The sequence below is a fragment of the Microtus ochrogaster genome, linkage group LG2 (genome assembly GCF_000317375.1).
Source record: "Microtus ochrogaster isolate Prairie Vole_2 linkage group LG2, MicOch1.0, whole genome shotgun sequence".
Classification (NCBI taxonomy): domain Eukaryota; kingdom Metazoa; phylum Chordata; class Mammalia; order Rodentia; family Cricetidae; genus Microtus; species Microtus ochrogaster.
The window spans coordinates 22059072-22072196 of record NC_022028.1 but is presented as its reverse complement, the minus strand read 5'-3'; the positions used below and the strand labels follow the sequence as shown (position 1 = coordinate 22072196).

The 13125-nt window shown below is 40.1% G+C and overlaps 1 protein-coding gene across 2 annotated transcripts in view; it reads left to right on the top strand.

Annotated features, from left to right (window-relative positions):
- Positions 1-13125, top strand: part of Tmem131 (transmembrane protein 131) — a 161189-nt gene that overhangs the window by 45152 nt on the left and 102912 nt on the right. For both annotated transcript variants that reach the window (XM_026785501.1, XM_005359932.2), the window contains exon 2: positions 4215-4276. In XM_026785501.1, the coding sequence (XP_026641302.1) occupies positions 4215-4276 (62 nt within the window). The remainder of the gene's footprint in view (positions 1-4214; positions 4277-13125) is intronic.

The following is a 13125-nucleotide window of genomic DNA, read 5'->3' as shown; positions in this document are numbered from 1 at the left end:
CTTCCTTCCTTCCTTTTTTGAGACAAGTTCTTGCCATGTAGCCCAAGCTGTCTTTGAACTCAGAATACTCTTTTCTTTGCTGCCTAAATTTTTTTTGGCGCAGTGGGGGGTGATTTTTTAAGATAGGGTTTCTCTATGTTGCCTTGGCTGTCCTGGAATTTACTCTGTAGACCAGGCTAGCCATGAACTCAGAGATCCACCTGCTTCTCCCTCCCAAGTACTGGGATTAAAGATGTTTACCACCACTGCCTGGCTACATACTGAATCTTAAAAAAATAAAAAATCTGATAATGGGATCATAGTATCTGATTCATATCTTGAAGTTTAATAACAATGATCAGTATTCACTTCGATTATATTTGTTGCTTAGACCAAAGAATATTGAGAAGTTTGGGATTCATTAAGATATAAAATTAGGGGAAATACCCTGAGGAGAAGAAAAAATGAGCCCAGATTCGGAAGCTTGCCTCTCTGTCTTTGGCTTCCTTGCCCTTTGCCCTGCTCTTTTCTTCCCTTCTTGAGTGAGGGTCTCATGTTTAGACCAGGTTACCCTCAAACTGTCTGTCCTTCTGCCTTTGCTGAATGCTGGGACTACAAGTATGTGCCACCATGCCTTGCTGCTTGAGTACTCTGTACAGTTTTCTCTATTTTATAAGCTAGTAGTAGGATTAAGTGTGTGGCTAATGTTTTCCTGTCCTAGGCACATAATTTAAAGTTATTGTCACCTAGAGCCAAGAATCCTAATTTGTTTCATTAAATAATAAATTCTATTTATTTCTGTATCTTTGAAGAAAGTTGGTGATGTTGATGATATGTAATACAATGTGTTACAACTATCCTAGCTACTGTTATTCATTTTCCCAGGTGATAAAATTTCTGGTATTCTTTTTAATCTAATTAAGAGCATAGTGCACTCAGATTGCTGTTGTTTTCGTCACCTGGATGAAAGTGTGAGCCTATTAAACAGCTGGCAACAGGTGCCAGCAGAGGTCCACCTCTTACTGGTTTCCTCTGCTAACCAGGTGCGGAGCATTTGAGTAAGCTCATTTTGTACTTCACATTGGAGCCTCTCCCTGTTGAAGCCATTCTTACTAGTGCAGTGTTCTTGGTTCAGGGATGCAAGAGGCTGTTTTGTGGATGGTCTGGAGTTTAAGTTTGTGTTAGAAGATAAGAGGCATGAAGAGTGGAGTGGGTAAGCTAGGTAGAGCCTGTAGGGTTCATGGTGCTTTCTTCTGAGGGCTCTGCCACTTTATGCAGAGAGGTTCTAAAGAATGCATATGTAGCAGTTTTGAGACACATTATAAGCTAACACTAGAGGGAACATAACCAGGAAGGGTCACCTGCTCTGGGGTAAACTCCTGTCACCCAAGCAAAAAGATAGGTTTCATCTACATGTTCAGTGTTTACTAGATGTCGTATATATGCTAAAGACTGGGAGAGGTGAGCAGAAATGGAGCACTTTGACTCTGTGGTTGAAAAAGAATGCAGATAATTAATGGGGTTTCCCAAAAGAACATCTCTGAGATTACTGCATGAAGGGGTCTGGAAAGCTCAGTGAGCAGGGAAACATCATCTAGTTAGGCAATCTGACAAGCTTATTTCTTACCACTCTTTAACTTCCTCTTTGTCCTGTTGCAAAAGCCAGGTATGTGAAATTGCATAGTGAGCTTCACCCCTGAATTCCACCATACCAGCAGATAGGAGCCAGTGAACTCCATATTCACCAGATGATACATTATTGATTCACTTTCTTAAAAAAAAATAAGCTTTTATATTTTAGGACAATTTTAAATAAAAGAATTGCAAAGATAGCAGAGTATTCATCTACCCTACTCCCAGTTCCCCTATTACTAACTTTTTACATTAAAGTGTTTTTATTTTTTTAAACAACTAACAAACCAGTATCATACCGTTCTTACTAACAAGATTCCATATTTTACTCAGATTCCTTTAGTTTTAGTGCACTGGTTCCTTTATGTTCTGGACTCCCATCTAAGGCTTCTTAGGCTTTCCTTGTCTGTTTTTGATGACCTTGACAGTTTTGAGACTCACTAACCAGGTATTTTGTAGTGTCATCCGTTGGGATTTGTCTAGGATTTTTCTCCTGATTAGCCTGAAATTTTATGTTTAGGGGAGGATTTTTCTTAGATCAAGGGTGCATATACAACTTTTCAGTTGGTGTCCATCTTAATCTAGCTGAGGTCTTGCCACTGTAAAGTTAATTCTCCCTTTCCATACAGAATTCTTTAGAAGGACACCATATTGTATTTAAAAAGTAAAGGGTAACACCCCTCCCTTTTGTCAGTCTTATGAAGCCCAGGTTGGTCTTGAACTCACTGTGTAACTGAGACTGACCTTCAATTACTGACATTCTGTCTCTACCTTCTCAATGCTGGGATTATATGTATGTGCCACCATGTCCAGTAGGAGTTACCTTCTTGATAGCAGTTTCTGTATAGGTTGTTTGTATTTTTGCATGGAGATTTGTCTCTTCTTCCCAAATTTTTATTCAATAATTTGCTTATTTTAGTATGGAGTCATGGGTATTTATTTTGTACTTGAGGTTATAATCTAGTGCCCCTTCATTTGGTTGCTCAGATTGTTCTAGCTTTGGTCATTTGGGAATTCCTAATAGAGGAACCCTCATTGGTATGGTTTTAAAATAGTTGGGTTGTTTTCCTTTTAGTACTGCTGCTTTCTGACACTTTAAGGTGCTCTTGTCCCATTGTGTGTATGCCCTAGAAGCAGCCATTTCTCAAGAAGCTCCAGTTCTTTTCATTGGAGCATAGTCTAGAACTCGGGCTCTGGGTGGTAGATGTGGTCATTTCTGCTGGAGTATCATTGACTGAGGAAGGAATTATATGTCTGTCTCCTAATATATGTACACATCCGGCTTTCTCCCTTGGGATTTGTTTGTTGTTGCTGTTTGAGATTTATTCATTTTTATATTATGTATGTGTTTGCCTGCATGTTGGTGTACTATGTCCCTTCAGAGGCCAGAAGAGGGTATCAGACCCCTAGAACTGGAGTTACAGATGGTGTTAGCATTCACGTGGTGCTGAAAATCAAACCTGGGTTCTCTGGAAGAACAGCCAGTGCTCTCAATGCTGATCCCTCTCTTCAGTTCCCATGCCTGCCTTTCTATATGTAACAATCCGTATCTCTCAAACATGAGTTCATGCTGGTATCACCAAATCTAATGCATTTGCCACATGAATAATTTTGGCCTCCCTCGTTTCTATGTAAACTCTAGTCTAGTTATGAGGAACCAACACACTTTGTACCATATCTGTATTCAGTTATTTAATTCCAGTACAGTGCATCAGAATTGTTAACTCCTATGGGGACAGCCTTTCTGGCTGCCATACAGTTCATGTTTTGATTTTTATCTTTTAGATTCTGTTTCATTTTCAGGTCCACTTGTGAGCCCCCCCCCCAGCCCCTACCATCCTATTTGATGGGGATTGAGTCATACATTTGTAATATAGTATACATGGTTATGAATAAAACTACTATAAGGAATTTCACATGGATTTATATGTGGACAGCTTTCAGATAATTTTGGTACATACTAAGCTCTTCATTGCCATATTGTACAAAATAGCTATACTGGCTTTTGCATATTTTGTCTTTGCCTTGTTTATTGTGCATTGTCTTGTGCAATGGATAAGATTTCTTTTCTTTGCTATTTTCCCTATCCACTTACTCACCAAGTCCCCCTCAACTGCCCACCCCAAAGCATGTTGACATTGCAGAAGAGCAGATGGCACAGAATTCCAGCTGATCAGTTTAGGTGAAATAAATGCCAACATGCTTATGATCTTCTGCAGCCAGAAGTAAATCTGACTTCTCTCCTTTTTCTTACAACAGCAGGGGTAGATATCCTAAAGGCAGCTTGCGCAGCTGAGTTATTGAAGCTGTCTTGTTACTAGTATTAATCACAGTTGCATAGCATAAAGTTGATAAACTTGTGAGGAGTTAATTGCATTTTCCTCATAACCATTACTCTGAAACAAGCAATATTTCATTGGTTTGTTTTGGATGCCAGCCTTGACCCTAGGGCCCTCACACATGCTAAGCAAATGCTCTACCATTGGCCTACACCCCCAGTAAGCAATATATTAAAATGTAGAATTATATTTAGTTCATGGTAAAAGTTTATTGAAGTTGGATTTCTGTTCCTGCCAGTGATGATGTTTTTGTTTCCTTCACAGCATTCATGCAGTCGGAGAGCATAATAGAAGTACTGCGCTTTGACGATGGAGGCCTACTACAGGTAATTTTCTTGAGTATAGATGACTATTATTTTTCTTTGAAAAAAAAGTAACTGGTTATTCTGAAGTATATTTTATGAGCTGTAGACAGTCAATGTGGAGGTATTACATAAGCCTATTAGAACTATAATTTAGAGTAAGCATTTCTCTAAAAAGTGTTCTCCTTGTAGTATGGAAGCTATAGGTAAATGTATGTGTGTCCTGAGGATATGAGGGTGTGGAGGTCAGGTCAGATGAGTGGAGCCTGTGCACTCCCCTCCACCTGGCATTAGCTATTGAGTGGAACACTGCATCTGTGTGGGACCTCAGCATTTACCTAGAAAAAGAACTTCTGTGCAGAGAGGAAGTTTTTGTCTTTTGTCTAAATATCCTCCACTTACTTGCCATGTGAAGCTATGTCCTTAACTATATTATGCATGAAATTAGATTATGGGGTCGGATAACGTTCTGGTCTTCTGTCAAACCTAGCTCAGACACTGGTGAAAAGCCATTCAGTCCTCTCAGCTGGGGAGCAAGAGCTACAGGGCTTAAGAGGCATCTTCACTAACAATCTGATCTGTTTTGTTCCGTTCTGTTGAGAAGGCCCTCAGTTCCTTCTGCTTCAGCCTCCTCGGTAGTAGGATCATAGGCATATGCCACTATGTCCATTTCTCTCTTGATTTTTTAAAAATTAAATTTGTTTTTGATATGGTTACTCTCACCCCCTTCCCTCTTTGTGCTTCCTTCCCATCCCAACCCTTCTTTTTATGGTTCAATTTTTAAAAATTCATGTGTTTTAGGACCTAGTATGTTTAACCAGGACCATAGATGAGACTATGGATTTGGAAGCCTTCACTGGAGCCATGTGGGGTTACACATCAGCACTCTGGTTTTTATGGCTCTTTCTCCTCCTTTCTTCTCCCCCCCCACCTCTTTTCTAGAGATTTGACATACAAGGTGTTTTTTTTTTCTTCTCCTCACTTACCTACCACAGTGAAGATAGGCACCATGTTGTCAGCTTGTCTCGTAAATATTTCACTCATTTTATGTTCAAAGGAATCCAAGGTCTAAGTTAAGAGAAGTGCCCAAGATCCCATAACTTCGTAGACTGGGACTGACCTAGATGTCCTGTCTTCTTACTCCCAGTGTGAGCATCTGTCTGTATTGCCCTGTGGGTTTGTTTTTAGACGGGTCTTCCTCAGCTCGGTCTGTATGTGCACTGTTACAGTGGTACATGTTACATTTTTTACTTGTGTCTAACTTGTGACTTAAATCACACTGTAACCCGGGGTTGGCCTGGAACTCTCTTAAAGACTAGGCATGATGATTTTTTGCTACACCTTCCCAAGTGCTGAGATTACAGATGTGAACTACCATACCTGACTAATAATTTTGAAAAGACATTCCTGTAACTTATAATAAAGACGAGAACGTAAAAATTTAAATTAGGTCAAGACAATATAGGCAATAGTTCTACTAAGGTGGCATGTTTTGCTATTTCAGCCACAGTAAAACCTAATGTTGTACAGTGAGTTCTACACCTTCATGTTACCTTTGCATGCCTTGGCTCATAGTAATTGTTAATTTGATAGTAAAATTTACCAAACTCAAAAACTGATCAAAATTGTGTTTTCTTTACTTTATAAAGCTAAGGAAAATAAAGTGCATGAAAGGTAGCTTGTTTAGTATTTCATTGCTAGAGCAGGAATCCAGCCAGCCCTCCTCCCCAGCAGACCTTTTCAGAATGTTTTGAAGCACAAGGTGTGTGCAGTTTCCCAGATACACCCCTTGGATTACCACTTAGCATAGTAGAAATAGAAATCATAATTCCTTCAGCCTATGATTTCTGTAGGTGGCACTTTAGCCCTGTCCCTCCTGTTTGGAAAGGCTACATAGATTTACTACATAGCGTACATGGAGACCAAAGGATTCATAAAATGGGCAGGAACCTAGAGAAATTTGTATCACAATCAGAAGTTTACAATAAGACTCAGCATGACAGGATTCAGTGGCTGCCCATTTTATACAACATTCTATTCTAACTGATTAGAATATATAAGATGAAGTAATAGACATTTTCCCATGTATGAGCCTTAATCCTTCTTCTAACCTAACTCTCATATAAAGAAATGAAGGATAAGCAAGGCAAAAAAATACAGGAAGATGAGTCAGCTCTGTGTTTGTACTATTCTGTCAAATAATAAACTTTTGTTTTATTTATTTATTTTTTGAGACAGGGTTTCTCTGTGTAACAGTCCTAGCTGTCCTGCAGCTAGTTCTTGTAGACCAGGCTGGCCTCGAACTCACAGAGATCTGCCTGCCTCTTCCTCAGCTGAGGGCTGGAATTAAAGATATGTGCCACCACCACCTGGCAATAAACAGAATTTTAAGATGTTGGAAAGTGCCTGGCAGTGGTAGTTCATGCCTTTAATCTCAGCACTTGGGAGGCAGAGGCAGGCAGAATTCTGAGTTCAAGAATAGACGGGGCTGGGGCTGGAGAGATGGCTCAGAGGTTAAGAGCATTGCCTGCTCTTCCAAAGGTCCTGAGTTCAATTCCCAGCAACCACATGGTGGCTCACAACCATCTGTAATGTTGTGCCCTCTTCTGGCGTGCAGGCATACACAGACGAATATTGTATATAATAATAATAATAATAATTATTATTATTATTATTATTATAATAGAATAGACGGGGCTACAGAGAAAATTAAAAAAATGTTGGAGTGTAGTTCTATCACCTTCATAGGTGGAGCATATACAGTTTAATCTTTTGTTTTTTTAATTAGCCTCTTAAATTATTTTTGAAGGGTCAGTTGTGAGTTATAATTCATATATAGGTGCATAAAATGTAGTGGGGGATTTGTTTAGCAAGTCGTCATATCCTTACCACCCAGCTTAAATGCTAAGAGCACAAATGAGCGAGCACTGGCAGAAGTCCCTCAGGTTCTTTCCCAGCCATTAATTTCATGGCAATTTTCTTTTCCTATAGTTTAAGTTGAGCCTTAAACTGTAAGTACTATAGTTTCACTTGTGGTATTTGTTCTGTGTTTGGCTTCTTTTTTTTCCAGAATGATGTTTCTGTGTGAATTAAAAACTTGTTTTAATTGCAGCTTCCACAGTATATGGATGCGCTCAATTTGTGTATCCTTCTGTGGTTACAGATATTTAGATATTTTACTTCTAGTTTTCAGCTATTAATTATGAATAATGCTTTATTTTAGTAAATATGCTTCTCATAGAGTATAGTCGTTACTGGGTCATGGGTTATGTGTCTTTAGCTGAAGTTTTTTTTTCTTGGTTTGTTTTGTGCGTGTTTATGTGTGGGTGTTTGTGGAAGTCAGAGGACAAGTAGTAGAGTTTGTGCTCTTTCTGCCATTTGGCTCCAGGCGGTCAGTCTTGACAGGAGACACCTTCACCAAACCATCTTGTGTCTTTGGTTTTTGTAGACAGAGCCAGTAGTTTTCTAAAGTGGTGGTCCACTTTATAATCCCATTTCTTGATTTACGTTTAAGTCAGTGCATTTGTTTATTTTCATTCCTGTATCTCTTGTTAACATCACTGTGTGTTTTTCTGTTGTTTAGTAGGAACTCCCTATGCAATTTTAGATACAAGCTCTTTTTTGGGATCATGTTCCATCAATTACAAACTTAATTTCATTATCCAAACCTTGAGTGGTTATATGTATTGGAAATATCTTTTGAGTTAGGTAATTGTGTCTTAAACAAACAGAAATTCTTTATTCATGAAGTTTATTCTATTGGGTTTTGCTATATTTTGTATGTTTTGTGTCTGGCTAAGAACCATATGATGGGGTTGGGAAGAAAGCTTGATCAGTAAAGTATTTGCAGAGCCCAGTTAGATCCTCAGTACCCATATAAGAAACCTGGATTCCTGAGACTCAGTGGCCAGCTAGCGTAGTCTAATCAGTGAGCTCCAAGTCTCAGTGAGAGACTTTGTCTCAGAAACAAGGTGAATGACTTTCTGGAGATAACATTCAAGGTTATGGGTACTCAGCAAGAATGAGCCCGCACATGTGCCTTGGTTGTCCTAAACTCCTTTGCCTTCCACATGCACTTTTAAAATCTGTGTACACTCTTAGGATTTTATTATGATTACATTGGATCTGGAGATTAGTTTAGAGAGAATTAAAAATCTTGGTGGGAAACTAATCAATATATGTTGTGCAGAATTGCAGTAGTATCCTGACCAATGCATTGTGGTAGAATGTTCTGCTACTGCTAGGGCTGGATCACGGGAGGCTGGCATCTTCTTCCTTAGCTCTTGAGTCCTGGTTGTGAATCATTTCCATAGGGCAGTCAGTTACCATGATATGATAAATCCTGCTCATAGAGAGGCCATCTGTAGCCCTGTCAGCAGTCCCAACTGAGCTAACGGCTAACAGCCGGCATCACTTATCCCTCATGGGAGTGAACTTCTTGGACAACTAGCACATCTGAACCTTCCTAGGAATGCAACTTGAATTTGCACTTGACTGCAAACCCAGAGAAGACATGAGTGAGAGCTAGTGACTTAGGCTTCATCAACCCCATGGGGTTGATAATAATAAATTGCCACTAAACTCTGGAGAGGCTTATTTTGCAGCAATAGATAACCAGAACACAGGTGTGTTCTGAAATCTGGTTGCTATGTTTCCATTGTTTCAGAAATCCCCTTTTGTATATCTGTGTATAATGAGACTGTAACCAAAGTTCTGCATACCAGAGTGTGGTAGAGAGCTTCATTCTTGGCAAACATAGCCATGTGGCTGGAAATTCAGGTGTCCTGATGACAGGAACACCATCCCTGTAGAATCTAATTGAAATTGTTAAATGGAATGTTGTTTGAGTTCCATGAGTTGTTCCAGTGAATAATCAAGCCTGGAGATCATGGACAAACTTGTATTTATATCTGGTTTGTCAGAAGTACAGGTGACCTGGAGTCCCCAAAGTGCACAACTGTGTATGGAGCAAGGACACAATTGTCATCTTGGATTCTCAACTGACTCTGGCTACTTAGAATCAGGATTGTATTTGAGTCCACCAGGAGTGGTATTTTCCATAATTTCTCATGGAAAGATATGGCACAACATGCTGTCTTATGAAGGATTTTCTTGTGTATGAATTTAATGGTTTTGGAAATGAGGTACTGTGATACTGCTTCTATTGACTTTCTAAGCAAGAGGCTGGCAATCTTTCTGTAAGGATCATACATTAATTGTCTGAGGGTTCAGGTGCTAGCTGTCTCCATTATAACTACCCAGCTTTTGTTCCTGTGGTACAAAAGCAGCTGTCCTGGTACCAGGGAAGCAGGCTTAAACCAGGGACAGAGTTGCTTGGTCTGTGGCTTCTGGATGACTGTCTCTAAATCATCTTAGGAGCGGGCTTCTGTTTCCTTAAGGAAAAGGAAGGGAGAAGGAGTGGGGTTGACTTGTATGCAGGCTTAGAATACCCACTGTTTATTTTAATAAGCACGGAGTCTTGAATTACAGGAAACATTTGTGAAAGTTGACAGAAAACTTAGAAAACATAGAAAAGTAATACTTCTTATATTGCCAAGTCCTAGGCATGCTCTGTGTTGTTGTTCTAGAGGTTAGTCTTAGGGGCGGTGTGTGCTAGAGCACTTTGTCATTGAGCTAGAGCTCTGGTGTCTAAATTATTGTGGTATTTATTTGTTTGTTTAAGGTATGTGTGCTCCATTTTAACGTGTGCCTGCAGGCCAGAAGAGGGCATCAGATCTCCTTACAGATGGCTGTGAGTCACCATGTGGTTGCTGGGAATTGAACTCAGGACCTCTGGAAGAGCAGCCAGTGCTCTTAACTGCTGAGCCATCTCTCCAGTCCTCTAAATTCTTAAGTGCATGTTATAGGCATTAATTTTATGATCATTTTTATGATATAGGTGAGCAGATTAATGCACAGAAAATAAGTAAATTAATCTAATAAGTGACTAGGTAAGTGATAAAGCTAGGATTCAAAACCAAGCAATTTCCTCTGAAGAACAAGTTCTTAGCCACTGCACTATAGGGTTGGACCAGGGAGATTACTCTGTATCCCACTATCCAAATATAATATAGATTAATGGTTGGATTAATTTCCCACTGGTGTTTGTTTTCTGCAAGCATAGTTTTGTTTCCTCACACTACATATGCATTTTTATAACCTAGCAACTAATTTTGTACCACAAATAGCCATTTTTAATTAAGCTAAAGGCCACTGGAAATATCCACAATTGGTATGACAGCCATACACTATAATGCAAGATGTTACTGCAAATACAAAGGGAGCTGGTAGATGGCTTAAAGTGTTCACTCTTTCTGAGGGCCTGAATTAGGATCCCCCACCCTCCCCAAAAAAACCCAGGCATTGTGCATATTGGTAACCTGAGCCCTGGGGGTAGAGAGAAAGTGATATTAGAATCCTTGGAGCTCATTGACCAGCTAGTCTAGTCAAATCCTTGACCAGATTCAGTGAGAAGAGACCCTTGTCTGAAGAAATAAGGTGCAGAATAGAGGAAAATACCCAACATTGACCTGTGCCATGCACATCGATGCAGATGTAAATACAAAGGAAAACTATAATTAATAACATATTCTAAGGTTATAGCATGGTTTTCAGTCTTGGTAAGATTTACATTTTGAACTAAGTAGTTCATTGGGGGGAGGCGTTAAGGAAGACTGTCCTTTGCATCTTAGAGTGGTTATTACACCTCTTGTCTTTACCCCTTGATGAAATAGCACATAATTTGTGACAATTAAAAATGCTTCTTCTTGGGCTGGAGAGATGGCTGAGTAGTTAAGAGCACTGGCTGCACTGCCAGAGGACCTGGGTTCAATTCCTACCACCTACAGGGTAGCTCACAATGGTCTGTAACTCCAGTTCCAGTGAACCTAGCACCCTCACAGACATACATTTAGGCAAAACACCAATGCATGTAAGATAAAAATAAAAATTTAAAAATGTTCTTCTTAAGGGCTGGGGAAGTAGTTTAGTGATAGTAATTGCCCAGCATTTTCAGGGCCTGGACCAATATGGTCCATTCCTGCACTATCAGCATGAAAGCCCCTAGACCTTACTCTCAGCTCACAGGGATCCCTAAGGCCAGTGTGCTTGATTGAAATAGCCCGTTTTCCCCTTGTGACATCTTTTTAGAGACAGGTTGTGTTCAGTGGTGAGCACCGCATGCATGAATTGCAGGTGGGAAGGAGTCTCTAAAGGCTCTTCTGGATAGGGAGGTAGAAGAATTTGTGTTAACTTGGGGATTACTATGTTGGGTTTCTCTGATTTGGGGAACGTTCTTTTGAAACATGAGTGTCAGTGATTTATGATAGGTGACCCACTGTATATGATACAGATATTTTCTAGAGCCCAGAATACTCCTGTTACACCCTATCTTGGTGTGTGATAGGTCAGAGGTCCCTTCCCTCAACTGATGAAAGCCGATTATGTTCTGTAGACTTTTATTCTTTAATGAAGCAATCATCTTTTTCAGATGGTTGTGGTTCATTTTTTTCTATAACTTTCCCCCCACAAATGTGCACATGTACCGCTTGCATGTCTGATGCGCACAGAGAAGACATCAGAGCCCCTGTGTAATGGTCTTTCCTGTCCCTTTAAGAGACAAGCCTCACCCCCATCTACCTAGGCTTTTCTCTCTCCTGAAGAAGTAGCTTCTCCTTTCCTTTCCCCCCTCCTCCCTCTCTCTCCTCTCTGTCTCTCTGTTTCTCTTCCTCTCTCTCTCTGCTCTTCCCCCCTTTCTTTTCCCTTTCCCTTCATAACCCACTAAATACTCACTTTCTCTGCATGGTGTGCCTATCTGTCTCTGTCTCTTAACTATCTGCCCTGCTGCCAACCCGCTGTTGAGGTCTTTCACCCTCTGGCACGGCTCCCTGCCTGGCATCCACCACCCCTTGTGGCCCTCTGCCTCCCCTTGGGGGAACTGCACCGGTTTACCATTACACCCTGGAAGTGGAGTGGCAGGTGGTTGTGAGCCATCATGTGGGTTCTGGGACTTGAACATAGGTCCTCAGCAAAAACAACTGGAGTGTAACCAGTCTTTCTCTGTACTGCCATTTTCCAAATAACGACACAGAGACTTATTAATTATGAAAGCTTGGCCTTAGCTTAGGCTTGTCCCACTAGTTCTTATGACATAATGCATTTATTTTAATCTATGTTCTATCACATGACTCCTTCATCTCTCCATCTAATTCTTGCTGCTTCCTCCATGTCTGGCTGGTGACTCCACCTTCTTCTCAGAGTTTTTTCTCTGCCTTGAAATTCCCCCTATATCTCCTGCCTAGCTATGATTCAACTTTTTATTACACCAAACACAGCAATACATTTTCACACAGTGTACAAATATCCCACAACACAGGGGCTCTTAACCTCTGAGCTACTTCTGCAGCCTCTGTCTTTCTGGAGTGAGTTACCTACTCTTGTTCTTTGTTTACATTTCAATACCCTCAACCCCCTTTGTGTTTAAGAAACTTCAACATTATCAAACCTTCTCACAGTACAATTACTCATGTCACAACCATTATTTGCTTTAATATTTGTTTTTGGCATATGTCTTATTTTTGTTCATGTTTTACTTGAATTGTTTATAGTTAAGCTTTAATTTTTGAAACAATCCTATTTTAAAAAATAAGCTGTCTTATATTTTAAAAAATAAGAGAGACTTACATAGATATAATCTTCATAGAAAGTAGAAAAAGACAAGATCTCCTGAGTAAATTGGGAGCATGGGGACCCTGGGGGAGGATTGAAGGTGGGAGGGGAGAGGCAGGGAGGGGAGCAGAGAAAAATGTAGAGCTCAATAAATATAAAAAAAAACCAAGTGGCCGGGCGACAGTGGCGCACGCCTTTAATCCCAG